The 19,324-nt window shown below is 38.9% G+C and overlaps 1 protein-coding gene across 1 annotated transcript; it reads left to right on the forward strand.

Annotated features, from left to right (window-relative positions):
* Positions 1 to 936: 936 nt before the first annotated feature.
* LOC117358004 (F-box only protein 21-like) lies at positions 937 to 18,612 on the forward strand. The gene is made up of 7 exons (XM_033939350.1): positions 937 to 1,089; positions 5,014 to 5,155; positions 8,222 to 8,308; positions 10,518 to 10,576; positions 15,832 to 15,995; positions 17,728 to 17,838; positions 18,372 to 18,612. Exons 2-7 carry the CDS (start codon positions 5,031 to 5,033, stop codon positions 18,465 to 18,467), a joined length of 642 nt encoding a protein of 213 aa, XP_033795241.1. The 5' UTR covers positions 937 to 1,089; positions 5,014 to 5,030; the 3' UTR covers positions 18,468 to 18,612.
* Positions 18,613 to 19,324: the final 712 nt, after the last annotated feature.

Genomic DNA, 19,324 nt, shown 5'->3' on the forward strand with positions numbered 1-19,324 from the left:
TCCCATATATAGAACTTGATTAGAAGAAAATGAGAGGGATCATATTTCTAAATATTATATAATATAATAACACTTGATTATATAATATGAAATATGGAAAGAATAGCATTTTAAAAATTTTATTCATGTATTAATGTATAGAAGGGAGGGGGGAGGGGATGGGATATTATTATATAAAGTAAGAATTATATAAATTTAGATTTTTGAAATAATAGTATGAATTTTATATTTCTGGAAGTAACATATGAAAAGAAATAAAGATTTCTCATTCTGTATTATTGATAGGGAGGGAGGGAGGGACGGGGGATTATTATATTCAATAATAATTATATAAATTTTGAATATCTTGCATAATATTATAACTTTATAAAATATTGATTTTTTTAAAGAAATGTTAAATTTGATATTAATTCAGGAGTTAATCAAGTGTGTTTATTCAAGTTTATAATGAATTTATTTAAAACACTTGTTGTAACATAAGAAAATGAATAAAGATTTATAAAACAAAGAGATCCACAATGAATATGCATGAGACAAATTTGCATACCAAGGAGGCAGTCTATGCAAATTAAATCTCAGGCTGGGGAATCTCTGATCTTGCCAAGACTTTGGCCTACAGGCTGAAGGGGCTCAGCTTCCTGAGAAATCTTTCAATTTTTTAAAAATATCAAACAACCCCCTCTGTGGGGCCCTAAGTCGAGAGAGAGAGAGAACAGCTGTCAAAGACTGAACCGCTAGCAAAGTAGACAGTTCAACAGCCTGTCTAACAAGAGACTTTATTTCTCTTAATGACTGTAATTAACCGAGAGCTAGTTAAGCCAGCGTTTAGTTAGACTTGGACTTTCTAGGCTAGACTATATTTCTGGATGAGTGCATTTTAAGTGTCTTCCAGCCTCCTAATTTATTAACCTGCCCTTAAGGCCATCGGGCAAGCAGAGGTTTAAATCTCTCAGCAGCCTAACGAGAAGGTCCCAGGTGCTGCTCGTTGTCGTAGGGCCTGCAGGGGCGGGGTTAGAGCTGACATTTGCTATTTCTTGCTCTCTCGCTCCAGCATCGTCTACACTTTCAGCCCAGAGCAGGAGAAGGCAGGTAGGTGGTTGCTTGTTTGGGGAGGAGGGATGTCTCTGACTAGTATAACGTGTGCTTTGAAGTTTTGACTAAAGAGTGATAATTGGGGGGTACAATAGCGGTGGCTAACATTGCCTTTTTGTTTTTCCAGATTAAAGTTGGTGTAATCTTGAGTTTACTTCACCCTTAAGGGCTTGTAGTTCTGATTTACTTATTGACCTGTTATAACTAAGCCAAAAATAAGTCGGCTGTCTTTAATGAGCTGGCTTCGCTAATAACAAAACTAAAAAAAACCCCAACTATATGGATAATTAGGGGTATGTACTGGTGCAGATTAAAGATTTAAAATAAGCTGAATATGTATTTTATTCTAGTGATAAGACTTAATGTTGCAATATATTGCAACTTGAAGTATTTTTATATGTAGCTGTATAAATGGGTTTGTATTTGATTGCATGTATGCCTAGTTTTATGACAACGTGTTCTGTTATGTGACTGAGTAGATTTTCTTAAATTTAAGAAGAGCAAACTGCATGCCTGCAACAGGTAAAAACCAAAAGTGGATGAATCTGCCAGGAGCTAGTTAGCCATGGTCGGGGAGTAGAGATTTGAGTTACTTAGCTACAGTAGAGAGCTATGGAGCTAGTCCTGAATTTCTTCCCCTCCCCCCTCCCTTCCTGTATCTGCAGCAATGAATTCAAAGAGTGGTATGGAGCACTACAAATTCCATACTGCTCTACCATGAGGGCTTTTTAAAACCAGGACTGGCCTAAAGTCTCCCTCCTGGAACATGAGAACTTAAAGCAGTTCTGGGGGAAGGTTATTGCTTAAACCTTCCTATTTGGAATGTTTAAAGTAATGTTTTCCTATGTAGGGTGGACTGATGTCTTTAGAGGTAGTCTTTGAAAGGCTTTTTTCTCCCCCTCCCCCCCCCCCCAGGGTATAGTTTCTAGAATAGGAATGGACTCTAGTTTTGTGTGGTTCAAGATGAGAAATATGACTGGAACTAGTTTAACAATTTATGCCAGAATCTAAAGAGGCTACATCAGAATTTAGACCCTGGATATGTTTTAATGCAAGTAAATGAATTCTGGAATCTGTAGGTTTTACCTTTTTTAGATTAGAGTTAAAGAAATGTTGAAAATGTAGATATACAACATAGTCGCTTAATCTGTTATCTTTCCTTTATAATTGATGGACTACATAATAGTGCACTTAATGTCTTCCAAGTTTACCTTATCCGTCCCACATCTTATAGTGGGAGAGCTCCCACATCTTATAGTGGGAGAGCAGTCTAGTGATTAGTACAATGGGTTGACAATCAGGAAAGCTTGGCTCAAGTCCCACAGCTGCCTCTTGTATTCTTGGGTGAGACATTTAACTTTCCACTGGTCCAGGTAACCACAGATGGTAAGCCTTCTGGTGAGTTACTTGAAAGTAACTCACCTTGAGATAACTGCTAGAAAAGATGGCACTAAATCAAGCTATTAGCTGTCTTGTCTCGTCCCAATTTGGCAGTTTTTTGTATGCTTCATCCTGCATCTTAAGTCCTGGTACAGAAGCCCACCTCTGTTAAATCACTTTCTTAAAGTATCAATAACACCAGTTGCTATGGCAAGGCTTGGGCTGTCTCATTGCGTATACTGAATAGACCACATGAGGCTTTCTCTGCCACCATATGATGTGTTAGCTATGCAGCTCTGCTCTGCTGCTGTCAGGGCAGTGCTTGGGGTTTCTGGTTTAGGCTGCACCCATTTTACCGAGGTGGGGCAGGGCAGCTTCTGTATGGTTTGCAGGGATCCAAAAGCTTCTTGGAGATGGTAAGAGAGAACTTAATCTCCATTAAACTTTTTTTTCTTAAGGCAGATTGTTTTTTTCTGTGTTAAAACTGTTTTACTTTATTATATCCAAAGTAATTGAGTAGTGAACAAGTCTGACATGCGCTAAATCTAAAGTGGCTTTTTAAAATAAAAAAAATTAATGCTTTTAAAACTAGAAACCATAAACGGTTTAGAAACAGAAGCTCTCTGAGGCATGCAGAGTTTTTATAGTCGGAAAACCGCCCATAATTTCATAAATATTCCTCATCCTACCTGACTATTATCCCTTAGCCATCTACACAACAGCCCTAGGGGATGAGGAGAATGTATTAATTGGGGGTAGGGGTAAATAGTTTGTACATTAAGGGAGGTATAAGCAGCTGGCAGTAGAAAGAGGCACATCCTGATGGTGGGCTTTAGGATCCCCTCACAAATTTCTGCACTGGCCCTAGGGATCTAATACTGACCTGCCTGGGGGTCTTTGCCATGCCCCCCCCCCAAGCTTGAGAATATTATGTCTTTGGTTGTTTGACTTTGGATTGACTTGAGAAGGCAACCAGCAGTTTCTGGGGCTGAAATATTTTTTCAGTGCTACATTGCTCAATCCTTCCCCCCCTCCAAATTGTGTTTAGAATGTGCACCCTACTGAAATTTAGGTCATTTTTAAAAATTTTAATTTTGTGATATTCTCCCCAAAGAACTCAGAACAAGTTGCAGGTTAAAACATATGGTATACAGTTAATAAGAACATAAGAAGCACCATCTCCGGATCAGACCTTCGGGCAATCGAGTCCGGTGATTCGCACACGCAGAGGCCCTGCCAGGTGTACGCCTGGCGTAATCTAATCACCCATATACCTCTGCCTCTCGTAAGGAGATGTGCATCTAGTTGTCTTTTGAATCCTAAGACAGTTGATTCCACAATAACCTCCTCTTAATAGCTTATGACTTGCTATAAGTCTTTTTTTAATACTAGGGTCTAATACCAATATAAATAATATAAAATTGCCATAGTTAACAGTACAAGTTTTAATCCCAATGTGACTTACTGGGATCTAGTACTATTACATTTATTTTTGTAATCAATCGGTCAAGGGTAGGGGAGTTAAGTGAAGAGAAAATAGGATTATAATAAATACATAATTAAAAACATAGCTTTAACAATTCAAAACACTGGCCATTATGTGTATATTTCATCTATCAAAAGATGGTGCTTAACCCTTTCAGGACCAAGGGACATATTTGTCCCATAACTTTAAAATCCTATAAATTTTGATTGGGATAGTCTACAGTTCTAAATTTGATATGTACGGATTCCATATGATACTGCCTTTATGTAAACAAACTGGTTCTGACATTCATTCATTAGCGTCGTTGCCAGATTGACGAGAAGATTCACTTGCCACACTGTCCATAAGCCAGAAGTGTGATTTTTTTAAATAAAAATAATATTTCACAAAAAAAATCAATTTTTTGGCATCTGCAAGCCCTTTTTACCATAAAAATGTCGTCAAAACCACAAAAATTGGCCTACGATCCTTATGGTCCTGAAAGGGTTAACCCCCCCCAAAAAAAAACCCCTTTTGAATTGACACAAGCTTGTTTGCTACCAGAGACTAGCCTTGCATATAAGAAAGTCCTCTTCCTTATTGCTTCCAAATACAATTGGTTCTGAGGGAACAACCAGACCTGAAAGAACCTGGGAGCATAATCTTGCAATGATTTGGGCAGATTCTGCTCGAGATTCGGATCTGGGATGCTTGCCCACTTGTGAGACTGAGCCAGAGTTTGAAGTGGAATAGAAACTACAATACAAGAGTGATCAAAGGAGTGATATTCAAATACAGTGGATATTTCCTTTATCTCCTGGTGGTTCACAATATCTATTTGAGGTGATGGCGGGTTTTGCCACTTGGCCAAGATTACAAGGAGCAGTATTTATTCAATTTTCTATACCATTCTCCCAGTATTGTGTGTTGTACCCTGTTTTCATGGTTCTTTGGTCAATCTTGGCACTAGGCTAAATGTTTAACTTGTAAGTAAGATTCTATAAGAAAATAAATGTTTAGTTTGTATCATGGCCTGACTTGGACAAACATATCAACTTGACTTTTTCAACTTGCAGGCTACAAAGAAAAGGCAATGCCTCGCCTTAATACCGTAACAGTCTTTCGTATCTGCTTAGTGCTCTCTGCCATTCCAATACAGTACTTCATATCTCAATACTATGGATTAGATTCTGCTGAATGCCTTCAAATAATGCAAAGGTGATATGGGGTTGCTTTACTAACTATCCTTTCTTGAAAAATAACCTGTTTATCTTTTCCTATTTCACTGATGGGGGCTTTTCTGGGCACAAAGCCAGAATATGTAGTGAAAATTCATGTTTTTTCTCTTTAATCCAAGATATGTAAAACAACTTTGAAACTTTGTGTAAAGGTGTCAACTATTCCTTTATTTAAACCACCAGTGCGGTGAACATAATGCTTGAGGGGGTTCTCGATGTACGTTGTACAATCAGCATGAGGTGGTGATGGGGAGACTAAAAAATCATTCAGATATTGTAACACTTAGCTTAAATGGGGTTTTCTATTTATTTTAATAAATATGGAGTATATCTGGATTTCAGTGTCAAAACCAGGTCTGACCAAGTCAGTCCTCGATCTACTGGCAGACCAGGTTTTCAGGATATCCACAATGATTGATTTGCAAACCAAAAAGGCAGTACAGGCAAATCTCTCATGCATATTCATTGTGGATATCCTGAAAACCTGGCCTACAAGTAGATCTCGAGGACCGGACTTGGCAGCCCTGGTCTAAACAGAGTTTCTTTCTACAGAAGAAACTCTTCAGAAAACCAAATTTCAAACTGAATTTACTTTTCAGTAGGTTACATGAAATATTAGAATTTGCAATTGGATACAGGTCTGTTTGGCAGGGATTTTTTTTTTGGAGGGGGGTTGTCTACAAGGAGACAAAGATTATTTAGTTAGAGGGGGTAAGAACAGCAAAAAGTGTAGCCCTACTGACTGAAAATGCTATTGGGGGGGGGGGGAGTAAAACAGCCTGTGTTGGAAGGAGTGAACTAGTACAAGTACAACTTGGGCACAATTTTCTGTAGATATGAGTGTATTGGGTTTTAAAAAAATTTAGTTCAGTGGTTGATAAAAGTTTTGCAATCTTCTAGTCAGATTAAGAGTTAACTGAGGTACAAAGAGGAAAGGTTGCGTCCCTTTTGTGAAGCCTGTCTGCATGAATTTGGGGGGGGGGGCAGACAGCTGAGTAGGGCTGCTTAGGACAAGCGTGCTCTCACACTAAGCTTAAGTGGGTCCGAGTGCTTCAGATGTCTGTATAGTGCAGGTTTAAGCTGGAATCTAACCAGGGAGGGTAATGAGTGAGGCAGTTTCTTTTGAACTCTTAAGTTATAATTCCAGAAGCAGAACATGGTACAACTAGCAGCTGTGGTTGTGAAGAAAGCAGCACTGACTGAGTGGCACTGAGGCTTAATACGTATAAGAACATAAGCAGTGCCTCCGCTGGGTCAGACCATAAGTCCATCCTGTCCAGCAGTCCACTCTTGCAGCGGCCCAAACAGGTCACGACCTGTCTGACTCACCAGAAGGGGCCCCCTTGCCACCTTGGTTTCCCATTGAAGTCCTATCTTCCCATCGAAGTCCTAACCCTCCGGTCTTGCACATTCACGACCTGGTTGGGTTTCTATACTTATTACCAGGTTAGCTTTCTATACTTGTATTACATCCCAGCACCTCTCAGTATCTCACGATCCCTTTATCCCTCAGGAATCCGTCCAATCCCTGTTTGAATCCCTGTACCGTACTCTGCCTGATCACTTCCTCCAGTAGCGCATTCCAAGTGTCCACGACCCTTTGTGTGAAAACTTCCTTGCATTTGTTTTGAACCTATCTCCCTTCAGTTTCTCCGAATGCCCCCTCATACCTGTTGTCCCTTTCAGTCTGAAGAATCTGTCCCTATCCACCTTCTCTATGTCCCTCATGATCTTGAAGGTCTATCATATCTCCCCTGAGCCTCCTTTTTTCTAGTACTATTAAACTAGATGGAATGGTCTTAAAACGTCACCATGGATTCTGCATTCATGCACCCTTACTACTCATGCCAAGATTAGGAAATAGACATTTTTTATTGAAAGATTTCAAGAAATATACAAGTTATAAAGCAAAATATTGATCCATTAAGCTGCAAACACATAAATCAGATAAGGAGTAGGACTTTTGGAACCTAGGCAATATCACTTTACAGTCTTTGGCCCAGAAGCATCAGACAAGATAAATCATTTTTTAAGTGAGTATCACTAATGGGGCAGACTAGATCATTCAGGTTTATCTGCCGTCATTTACAATTGGTAGTCTCCAAAAGGCAAGGTATTGCTTTATTAGTCTAAGTAGGAACAGGAAAACAGACACGAACTGCAGCAACCCATGAGTTCCCATACAAGTAAGAACTGGTACAAGAGCTAGAAACCACATAGAATTCTTGTATCACTCCTGAGAAATGCAGGAGGAATACTTCTCCCTACTTCTCTTAAACCTATCAGTTGGGGGGAAATACTTACCTGAGAGAACAAGATATGGTATTCTGTGGCAATCCAGGCCTGGGAAAGTGAGGGTTGCAAATCTTTTTGGACAGATACTTATATGGTGTCTAAAATTATGTTCTTGGTAGCTTTACAAAGTTAAGAAAAGAAATGCACATTTAAGATTCTTTGGTTGATGAAACTGTTGTGGTATAAGCAGGGGTCTTGAACTTTTTCATTTTCTGGGGATTTAAAGAAAATACTGAACTTTATCTGAAACTTTTTTAATAAACTGTTTTAACTAAAATCTATTTTTAAAACAATTAAAGTACATTGACTTAATCTGGATCTTTAACAATTCACTTAATACTAACAGAATTACTGTAAAACACAAATTTCTAGTATTTGGTTGCACAACCAACCTGGTCCCAAATACTTGAAACCTGTTTGGCTTCCCTAAGTGGTGCAAGTTTGTGGAAACCCAGTGACTGGCAAATTTCTTTCAAAATTCCATTATGTAATTACAGATCTTCCCACTACAGGATTTGCAATATATTCTTGGAACAATTTAAGACTTCCTAATTGGAAACCTGGGAGATTTTTCTTAATCTGTGGCTGGGGACCAGAGAAGTCTTATTGTGGCAATAGTTTATAAATTGGGCTTTGATAGGATAAAGTAATCTTATTACTCTTCCCTTCCTCTTTAAAAAAATTTTACTTTTTTTGTGATCATGAAATCATAAGGTATTAACTTCCCATTTTTATGAACTGTTAATTGTAGGATGGCTCGCTTCTGCAGTCATGTTAAATCTTATTTGGATCTTAATGTGTGGACAGACCAGGTAAAGGAATGGATGTCAAATGCCAGGTAAGTTGACTTGTACTATAAACATAGGACTTTTCCTGAACAAAGGTTTTTTTTTTTAAAAGTGGAATCAAATTACACCTCAGTGTCAAAACTGATAGCAAATTGAAGTGAGTTATGTAGTTAAGCAATGTGGTATAATACAAAACACTGGTTACGTCAAGTTTCCTCCATACAAATCTACCTTTTACAAGACCAAATGATTTTCCCAGTGGCTGAAGATACTTGGGACCCAGGTTCTACAAATGTGATCATTGGCGGTAGCTGCCAATGACACTTCCAGTGTTGGCTGTGCCTACAATAGCATTGGGCACCATAAAGCACCTCCATAAATGCAATACCAGTGCTAGTTTAAGTACCGGTAGGCACCCTTTAAAATTTTTTAAATGTTCTTTTAAACTGTGTTGCACTTAGGTGCAATAGGGCCACTACTGGTGCTTTTTTCAGTTTTTTTTTTTGGGGGGGAAGGTTGTTTTGTGTTAAAGGCAATGACCATAGAATTATGGGCCTTGGAATGCATTAAGGAGAACCTTGAAGCAACTTGTAAAAATTCTACAAAACAAGGACAAATTCCATGAATATGAGGGAAAAGGATAGTGATTAACGGTGTACTACCATCCGCTTGGCTAAGATGGACAGATGCAGAAATGTAAAAACAAATTAGGCAGTTTAACAAAACTGGGTAACACAAGGATATAAGACTTCAATTATCCCCATACAAGTTTTTAGATTTTTTTTTTAAAAACACTAATGTCAAAGCTTCATAATCAACGGGTCATCCTTCTAGGAGACATTAATGTAGGTTTTTTAATTTCTACCATATAGGAAGGTAGGTTGGATATGGTGGAGGATCCCCCAATCTGTGGAGAAACAGACTTGCTAGCAGAGCAACTCTGTAGAGAGCCATTGTTCTCCTTTGTGGGGCTAGATATCTTTGGACCCCGATCAATTGTAACATGATGCACATTGGTAGAGGACCCAGTAATAAATATTGGGCTGTAACTTTGATATGAATAAACCATCTGAGCAGTGCACATTGAAGTCATTTAGTCAATGGATACTTCAAGTTTATCAACACTTTAGAGATTTCTTCTTTCCATCAGTCAAGCAGAACAAATACATTCTGACTTTGAACCAACTTTGTAGGTGCTTACAGAGAACTGAACATTCCACAATTGAGGTACCTATGTGACCAAAAGCGTACTTGGATCTTCAACCCTCACTCTTCTCACTGGGATTTCTGTTAAGTCAGCCTCTAGCAAATTCAACTATCCATTCACTTTTGGTTGGCAAGTATCTGGCCTTAGCTAGAAGGTAAAGATGACTGGGGAAGGCAGTGGCAAACCATCCTGCTAAGTACTTCATAGAAATTTAAGTCAAACCATGTGATCAGGGTCACAGGGGTCATGTCTTGCAACTGCTTCAAGATGCAAATATAATTCATAGTACAAAGTCTTGGTTCTATTTTCTCAAAAGCCAATAGAATTAGGCAGCAATAGGTGTTGGTAACAGTTAATAGTAACTAACATGCTAGGAATGTCCCTCAACACTTAAACAGCTCAGACTTTGTACAAATATATTGGGGTAAGACTTTACTGCACTTTAATACAAATCTACATACTCTTTACTGTAAAGGAAGAAAATTGTGCATTTTTAAGTACTAAAATATCTATCCAATTTGCTAAAGGGAATTCTATACAAAATGACTAAAATGAAGTCTAGTAAACTGGGGACTCTTTGTCATCAAACATACACAGAACAACCTCCCAGTAGGAGATGAAAGAAAACCTTTCTATCCTACCTCATTCAGAATTTAATGTGAAGACAGATATGATAAAATCAGAATAGGGTCCATGTTCAATGCTGCAAAAAACTTGAATGCTTTCAGATTGTTCTGCCTACTTTTCCTCAACGTATACTGACTATATGAGTCGGATATATTGGCTGGATTTTGAGTCCCGAGTCGGGCATTTATCACTGAACCATAGATCTGTCTGGCAAGATTTTCATGTATAACTCCTTTCTGTATGTAGTCAAATTCAGCAATCTTTATGTATTGGTTTTAGAAACATTTTCAGTCTGTTAATAAATTTAACATGCATAAAACTATTTTCTCTGTAGTAGGAATTTGGTTTCTTCCCCCACCTCCTGTTTAGACAATTAAGGCTCTGCCATTTACTTCTATAAATTAATGCCTAGTTTTGCATTTCAGGATTTGGTTCTATGGTGACAGTACTGAAAAAGAGGACGATAACACAACTTATTTTGCAGGTACTAATTTTATTTTCTTCCCCTGAAAGGTCATTTTCAGTGCATAGACTTGCATTTTACTGTAGTTTGTACTGTTAAACATTGCACAGACAAATGCATTGACCCCCCCCCTGGATCTTTACAAAAACTTTTCAACTCAACATCTAGATCACACCAAGGAAGAAAATCCAGGGCAGGAAGGGGCAAATCATGGCATGTTCCAACAGATCCAAGCATCCACTCTAGTCTTTTCTCTCGCTTTCAACTGAGTAGTGCATTTGCTAAATGGGGAAATACTTTGTAGGTGGTTATCTTAGATTTCTTTATAGTTTAAACCAGTGTTTCAACCTTTTTGGGCAAAGGCACACTTTTTTCATGAAAAAAATCACGAGGCACACCACCATTAGAAAATGTTAAAAAATTTAACTCTGTGCCTATATTGACTATATATAAAGTAATTCTCTTGAATAGGAATCAAAAAACACAAAGTATTTTATAATTACTTTATTATGAAATATTAAGTAAACAGAATAGTGAAAAATTATAAAATACTTTATTCAGTGCAAAACCTGGGCCTGTTTGGCTGAACACAAAGCTGATATTCTGGCTGGAATCGAAGAAAGACACACGTAGCTCTTCGTCAACAGCTCAGTCTCTCTCTGTATTTGGTTTTTATAGCATACAAAAATAGACAAATATACCCTCAATCCTTTTTATTAAACCACAATAGCAGTTTTAGCGCAGGGAGCTGCGCTGAATGCCCAGCGCTGTTCTTGACGCTCATAGGCTCCCTGCGCTAAAAACCACTATTGCGGTTTAGTAAAAGGTGACCATATTCTAAAATATAGACAGCAGATATAAATTCAGAACTGTGCATAGTAAGTGAAGAAGTTTTCATCTCTGGGAATTTACCCAGTTAACTAAAGTTATTTGGACAAATTCCTTTGAAAACTGTGGTAATACTGCCTCCACTTTGATAAATTTAAAAAAAAATCATTTTTCCTACCTTGTCTGGTGATTTCTGGTTGCACTTTCTTCTTCTGACTGTGCATCCAATCTTTCTTCCCTTCTATCAGCCTGTATGCTTTCTCTCCTCCACACCTCATTCCCTCCCTGACCTTTCTTTTTTTTTTTTCTGTTTCTCTTTCCTTCTGTTTCCCTGCCTGCCCCCTTTCTTTCTTTCTCCCTGCCGTTCCCCAAGCCACTGCCGCTGCCATCAGGGAACAGGACCCACCAATGGATAACAGGCCCCAAAGCCAACGCATGCTCTCCCTGACGTCAATTCTGCAATCGGAGAGGAAGTTCCGCCCAGCCAGGCAGCGATTGGCTGGCCCGAACTTCCTCTCCGACTGCAGAATTGACATCAGGGAGAAGAAGACTTATCGGCTCGATAGATTAGATCGCCAAGACAAAGTGAGTCCTGGGTGATCGACTCACTTTGCCTTGGCAAGCTACTGGCACCCCTGAATGCAGGACTGGTAGTACTGCCCTGATGGCGGCCCTACGACACACCAGGCAACATCTCGCAGCACACTAGTGTGCTGCAGAACAGCGGTTGAAAAACACTGGTTTAAACCTTTTTGATATGACGCCTTAACTGTAGAACATAATGTACAATACATAAATGATATATATATATGTATTGTACATTTATGTATTGTACATTATGTATATATATAAACTCCAGTACCAGATGAGAGCCTCAAAGCCACTCAATACAAAACCAAATCCCTTTCTTCCAGAAAAGGGAGACGTTTCTCAATTCTAAGCCCTACTCATTTTCCACCTTGCATATTTTCCATCTTGCATACTTTCTTTTTGCTCCATATCTGCTATAACTGTCTGAAATAGTGTTCAGCTTGCCAGCAATAGCAAATATCTAGTAAAGATTACTTTTCCTGGAATAGAAAGACTTGATTGCTGCTTCTTGCATGCAGTAAGTCTTTAATGAACTTAACTCTTATTGCAAAAAAGTATAGACTATTCCTTGTTTAAATTGCCAAGTAGCAACATGAACATATGCTTTTGAGATCGGCACAGCTTTCTGAGCCATAGACTATAGAAGCCTTCCTGGTATAGTCTTGAGTTCAAAATACTAGTCATTTTTTTTCTTTTGTAGTTATTACCCGCCTTTCCCAAGGCAGGTCACAATAGAGTACAAACAATCACATGCACTACAACAAATTAAACAAAACAAGTGGATAACAAAGCCGCCTCAAATTACAAAGGCTACTGGCACCTCATCAAAACTATAAATCAAGTCCATATTTCTTCTTACAGAAGAGGTGTTCCAACTACTCAAACTTGATTGCTGTCTTAAATATCCCAGAAGCTCATTCCACTATCCACATACTAAAATGCTTGCTCATGAGTCACCAAGCACATGTGCTGTGCTTCATATGGCACAAGGCTATCCATCAAATGCCTTATGTATATATATATAAAGATGCACCATGACAGTAACTTAAAGGATTCGATGTTCTAATTTTAACCAATACAAAGATATATAAATTGAAACAGTTGCCATCAAAGCTCATGCAAATCTATGCAAACCATCTGCTCATTTGCAGGATACAGACATGAGTCTGCTCAGCACTGTCCTCATTACAAATGAGTTCTCATCAAAACCCGCCCTGGATCAGTAGCATGGAATGTTGCTACTATTTGGGGCTTTTGCCAGGTATAAGTGACCTGGATTAGCTACTGGGCTAGATGGACCATTGGTCTGACTCAGTGAGGCTCATATGAATTGCTTTATATACAGGACAGACATGCAAGTCTGCCTATACCTGCCTTGGTTCAATTTATACTATTGACTTTCTAATTGGAGATCCTGTTTATCCCATGCTTTTTTGAATTTGTCACTTTCATCTCCACCTCTCAGGAGGGCATTCTAGGAATCGACCACCCTATGAAAATTCTTAACATTACTTTAAACTACCCTGTAATCTCAATTTATGCACTAATTTTTACCATGTTCCCTTTTCTGGAAAAGATTTGGCTCTATATTAAACATTTCAAGTATTGAACATCTATACCTTCCCCATACTTCAGAGTATTTGTATTCAGGTCTTCAGTCTTTGACGCAAACCCCCATCACTTGTCTGTCTCTGGATTTCTTTGTCGCTTTATCCTTGGCCAGATGACATCCAGAACTGAACACACTTCAAGTGGGACCTCACTGAAGAGGTGTTGACATTAATCTTTGAGGAAAGTTCAAGAAATCTCTTGAAGGGACAGACTTAGTAGAGGCTCTATAAAGGCAGCATTCTAACTAGTCACAATATTTACACTTTCCAGTGTTCATATTCTCTGATCTTGCCACTCTTGGTCATACAGTAGAACTGTTACAAAAATGGACCACACCTACTGGCTTGATTCTCTTTAGAGGTATCTGAGGCTTTAGGCTGTTTGTGGTATAAATGGGAACCTCATCTGGAACAGTTTATTCCAGGGAACTGAAATAGTATGTCCTTGGCCTAAGATAGTAAAGGTATGGATGGGGCTTCTGGGTTTAATTCAGATGGAAATAAGCTGGGGGTTTTTCTTTCTTCAGACTTTCAGAGCAGTGAAGGTGCTCCTGGCTTCCCAAGCACCTAGGGCAGGGCTTACTCCTGTCTGGCTACTGAAAACTCATTGACTTTTTTAATGTATCCCCTGGGTTAGAACACAGCCACACGAGCTGAGACTTACTGGCTAGGGCCTGATGGATCTCCTTAATACACAGGACTAATTATACTTCAGGCTTTAGCACTGAGCTGTTCCCTCCAGTAACTTGCCCTAATCTATTATTTAGAAGTATCTTCTAATGTACAGTATTCAGATCAGATCATAGCAACACTGATCACTGATAAGGGATGATTATGTAATATACAAATCACATTGCTATTGGTTGAGGCTTTGGAATTTTTTTTGTACTCTTGCATGGGTATAAACCAAACCACAAACCCCACAGTATCTACACTAACTTGTCAGGAAGTAATCTGTATGATCTAGTAGACATAAGATCAGACTCAAGGCAGAGAAACTGCTTCCAAAGTAATAAACTAACTTCTTTGGATCTGTTAACTATTTTATACCACCTTGTGTTAATGTTATATGGTTCTGCTTCACCTTGAGATAGTTATCTTACTAGAATGTCAGTTAATATCATTTTGGTTAAATTCTTTAATTTTCAAAGCTTCAATTGTGCACAAAAGATGATGCATTTACATAATTATCACAGCACAATATAATTAGTAGAATAAAGAAGACTTATTTTCCCCCACCCACTTTCCAATTAACCAGTACCTCAAATACCTGTAAACAACCCTTCTAAACTTCTATGCCAAAACACATACCCCCTCCCCAGATGTGCATGCTTTCCTTAATTGTATAAATAAATCCTTACAATATTTAGTTAATGGTTCCCAAACTTCCATACTTTCTAATATCCCTTCTGAATGGCCATAAACTTGTCCATTTTAAAGACATAACATAGGGATTCCCACCAGAATGAATTAATTTTTTCCAGTTCTTTAAGATAGCTGCATGGCAATTCCATTATAAACAAAAGCTTTATTTTTGCCAAAATTTGACTCTCAGATGTTCCAAATAAAATGGTATGATAGTGCCACTGGATTTTCTAATTAACTTGATCCCAAATCAACCTCCAGAAATTTAGTATCAAGGGACATTAGTATAGTAAATGATCCAACATCAAACTTCCAGATGACAATGCCAGCATCTATTAGACTTGGAATTATCTACTCTATGCAAACAAACTGGGGTCCAAAATACTCTATGTAATAAGAAAAAACATGTTTGTCTCTTACATGCAGACATTGTACATATAAACAATTTTGTATCCATTGATATTTATTCTTTCCTACATTTACAGCTCCAGTAAACCAAAAGTTGCACTTTCACCTCCATCTTGCACATCTTCACTGCTCTCCACCCCCCAACAAAGGCAGGGTCAACGTAATCCCTGTCCCCTGCATTGCATCCTTACATGATTGGCCCCAGCCCTCCATTCACTTAATACCATCTCTAGGGCCTTTTTGCATAAACCAGGCAAGGGTTAATTCAGAGAGCTTTTATAAACTAGTATAATCCAATTTCTCTTTGATATTCCAAATTTTTACTTGTATTATCAGAACATAGACCTAAAAACAACTCTTAATCAGGAAGGGTGAACAGCCTGCGGATCAAGATACAATCTATGAACTGGAATGCTAGAATGTCAAATGTTATCAGCTTTTGGAAAATCTTATTTTGGACCTTTGTTGTCATAGAATCTACTGACATTCGCAGCCCAAAGCCAGCATCTGTCCGTCTTAGCGTGGGACAAGTGATGATACACAAGAAATTGGGCTATACAGGGGTGATCATTGGCTGGGATGCAAAAGTCCGTGCTCCTGAAGATTGGCTGATTGAGGAATATGGATCAGAGGTAGAGGTATGTGGTTTCTTTTAAACTGTAAATATCTAACTTTCTAACCTGGCTCTAGCACGCAAGACATGCATCTGTTCACATGGCTACCTTCAGGCATGCCAATGGGAACTCCAGTAACTTGGAACCATGAGGGTGTTACTGGCCAAACGTTATGGTAGATAGGATGGTTGGATAGGCTGGAGTGAGCTTGGACGATAACTTCAGCATTTGGAACCTAGGACAATACCAGACTTTACAGTCTGACCCAGAAATATCAGAAGTTTTATCTGTTATGTTACAATGAGGAACATTCTGGATTCCTTTACCAGAGTACTACCTGACGATGTACAAAGGATGGCCTGTTTTTGAGGAAGCAGAATCTTAGGCACCTTTTACAATGCCACAGCAGTGATTTTCTGTGACAAATACACCAGAAACTCATAGGAATTGAATGAGCTTCAGTGCACTTGCCATGGAGGAATCACTACTATGGATTAGAATGGCTGGTTAATTTCTTTTTTTAGATATGCTTCAGACATGAGATGTGCTCAAATTCTCAGCCTAACCAAGAAGGGAATGATGTGGAGGCATGAAACTTAACAAGTTGTTCCACATTCCTGCTGCACACCCCTCCCCCTCCCCCCCCCCCCGTTCAACACAATTGGCCTCAGGTTATTTGGGCTAATGAATATGCATTTTTCCTACTCTGTGCATGACTGACTTGAGAAACCTATAAACTGAATTCCTAGTTTCAGTAGGGGGAGGGATGTCTTGTCCCCTCATGTGTATTTGTGTGTTGGGATGGCCATACCTCCTGGGGAAATCCCCCTCTTTTTTTTTTTTTGTTAAACAGTTTCTGGGCCAGGATTACAGATCAAAATCTGTCTGGCTTTGTCTTGTTCTGTCTAATAGTTGTGGGCTGCTTATATGTATGGCTTGTCCTGAGCTTTGTATGCTTTATTTGTGAAACCTTCCTATCGGTGTGAGCATAAGCTAGCCCTGAATAAAAATTACTGGTTCACAGATGTGGTATTAGGGGTGTCTGTTTGGGCTATAGGGTGACTCTAGGCGCTGTCCATGTCCACTGGAAAGGATGCTGTATCTGCAAGGTCTTTGTAAAAGGAGCCCTTAATTTTTTTGAGGAAGTATAAAACTGATTCTAGGGAGGAGCCATGGAAGGGTCCAAGAAAAGAAATATGAACCTTAAAAACTTTCTTACCTGGGTAAATAGCTGTGAAAACTACTTTTCAAGTAAGCATCTCTATAGCTAGTGTTATCGAATCAGTCTGGCTTTCAAGATAGTGTTCCCCTGGTCAGCAGTTCGCAGTCCCACAGCCAGAGCACCAAGAGTGCAGGAAATCACTTTGCAGTATATTCTGACTGCCTTATCCAATCAGGAGCTGCTTTGACACACAGCTCCTGATTGGATAAGGCCCAACTTAGTGCAGGAAGAGGCAGACGGAGCGTACTGCAAGTGATTTCTGTACTTGCAGCGCTCCAGTTGCCCTCTCCTGCTGCTCTTCAGGCTCCCCCATGAAAAACCATATTTCATGGTTTTTCAAGATTCACAGGGGTTCCTGGAACAGAACCCCTGTGAATATCAGAGTACTGTACTCAATGAAAATGAAAAGGTGCATATAATTTGATTTGTCATGCAAGTTAAACTTCTGTTCCATGGTATCAAACTTTATATGGAGAATGAGGATTGGGCATAGACTCTAATTTTTAATTTTTAATTTCAAATTTCCTTTTGTAGGAAAGAAGGAATATGCCTCACTACAGAATCCTCATAAGCCTATCAAAGAAATATAATAGATCAATATCCTATATTACCGAGGATCAGATCACAATAATCCAGGGATTCAAGGTATGAGGAAGGAGGTGGGAATGGTCTATGTTCTGCAAAGTAACTAATGTATATATTTGTCTCTTTTTGGTTCATGAATGCCAAGAAGTATTGGATTCATATCCACAGTGAATGACTCTGAAAAGAATTTCAGTCCTAAATGTATCACCATGGCATTACATGGTGGCAAAAAGTACAAGTTCTGGCATTGTGCTGTATTCCCCCATCAGCTCCTGTTTTGCTTGAATGTTTCCTGGCCCTGGGATGGTGTCAGTTCCATCCTGGAAGAAATAGGTCTCATGGAGCCACAGGTTAAATCGGGGATCTCAAAGTCCTCCTTGAGGGCCACAATCCAGTCATGTTTTCAGAAGTTCCCCAATGAACACATTAAAAGCAGTACATGCACAGATCTCATGCATATTCATTGGGGAAATCCTGAAAACACAACTGGATTGTGGCACTCAAGGAGGGACTGAGATCCCTGGGTTAAATAGATGCTTAATTTGGTCTGAATTACAATTTAGTCTCTGAGCTAAATATAAATATTTTCACAGATAAACCATCCTGCTGTGCACATCTACTTCACCATGTTTGATGGATCTAGATATGTTATGCATCCCTGGCTGCAGCGTGTTTATCCACATGACTGAAGACTCTGTTCAACTTTTTTCTACTGATATTATACCTACTGTATAATCTGGCAAGAGATGATTCCTGAATATTTTTCTGTAATACTATTACTGACATGTGTAACTTCATTGGTTTTTCATTAAAGAAATATACTTCCTAAAATCTTATTGCAGTAAGACAATACATTAAAGTTGAATCATACTAGAAACCTGATGGGGTACAGGGTCTCAAAATCCCTCTAAGGGCCAAAATCCAGTCAAGTTTTCAGAATTTCCCCAATGAATATGCATGAGATCTATTTGCTTGCACAGCTTTCATTGTATGCTAATAGATCTCATGCATATTCATTGAGGAAATCCTGAAAATCTGACTGGATTCCAGCCCTCAAGGAGGTACTTTGAGACACCTGATCTATAAGCTAAGATGCAGTAGTCTAACTTCCCCACAAAAACCCAAGGATATAATACTTGAGCAGTGTGGGGACCTCTTCCCTTCAGCTCCTATGTAACTTGATTTTTATAAAATGGGAGACCCAGCTTTTAGATTCCACACCCCAGCTTTGCCATATTGATTTTCCCTGCTTCTTAGTTCACCCCCTATTTCAAGGCTGCCTCTAATGTGCTAGGTTGCTTCCTGGTATACAGCTACTACAGTACAATCACTTGTATCCTTTTAGATCGGGGCTTAATCCAGTCCTTCTCAATCCAGTCCTTGGGTAAACTAGTTATGTTTTCAGGATATCCACAATATATGCAATTCTTTCATACATATTCATTGTGGATATCTAAACCAGATTGGCTGGATGTTTTATGGTATGGGTTGTATTACTGCTTTAGATCAGCTACCATGCTGTGGCTTTCTTCAGGATATGGTTTGC

This window comes from Geotrypetes seraphini, chromosome 3, assembly GCF_902459505.1.
Source record: "Geotrypetes seraphini chromosome 3, aGeoSer1.1, whole genome shotgun sequence".
Lineage (NCBI taxonomy): Eukaryota > Metazoa > Chordata > Amphibia > Gymnophiona > Dermophiidae > Geotrypetes > Geotrypetes seraphini.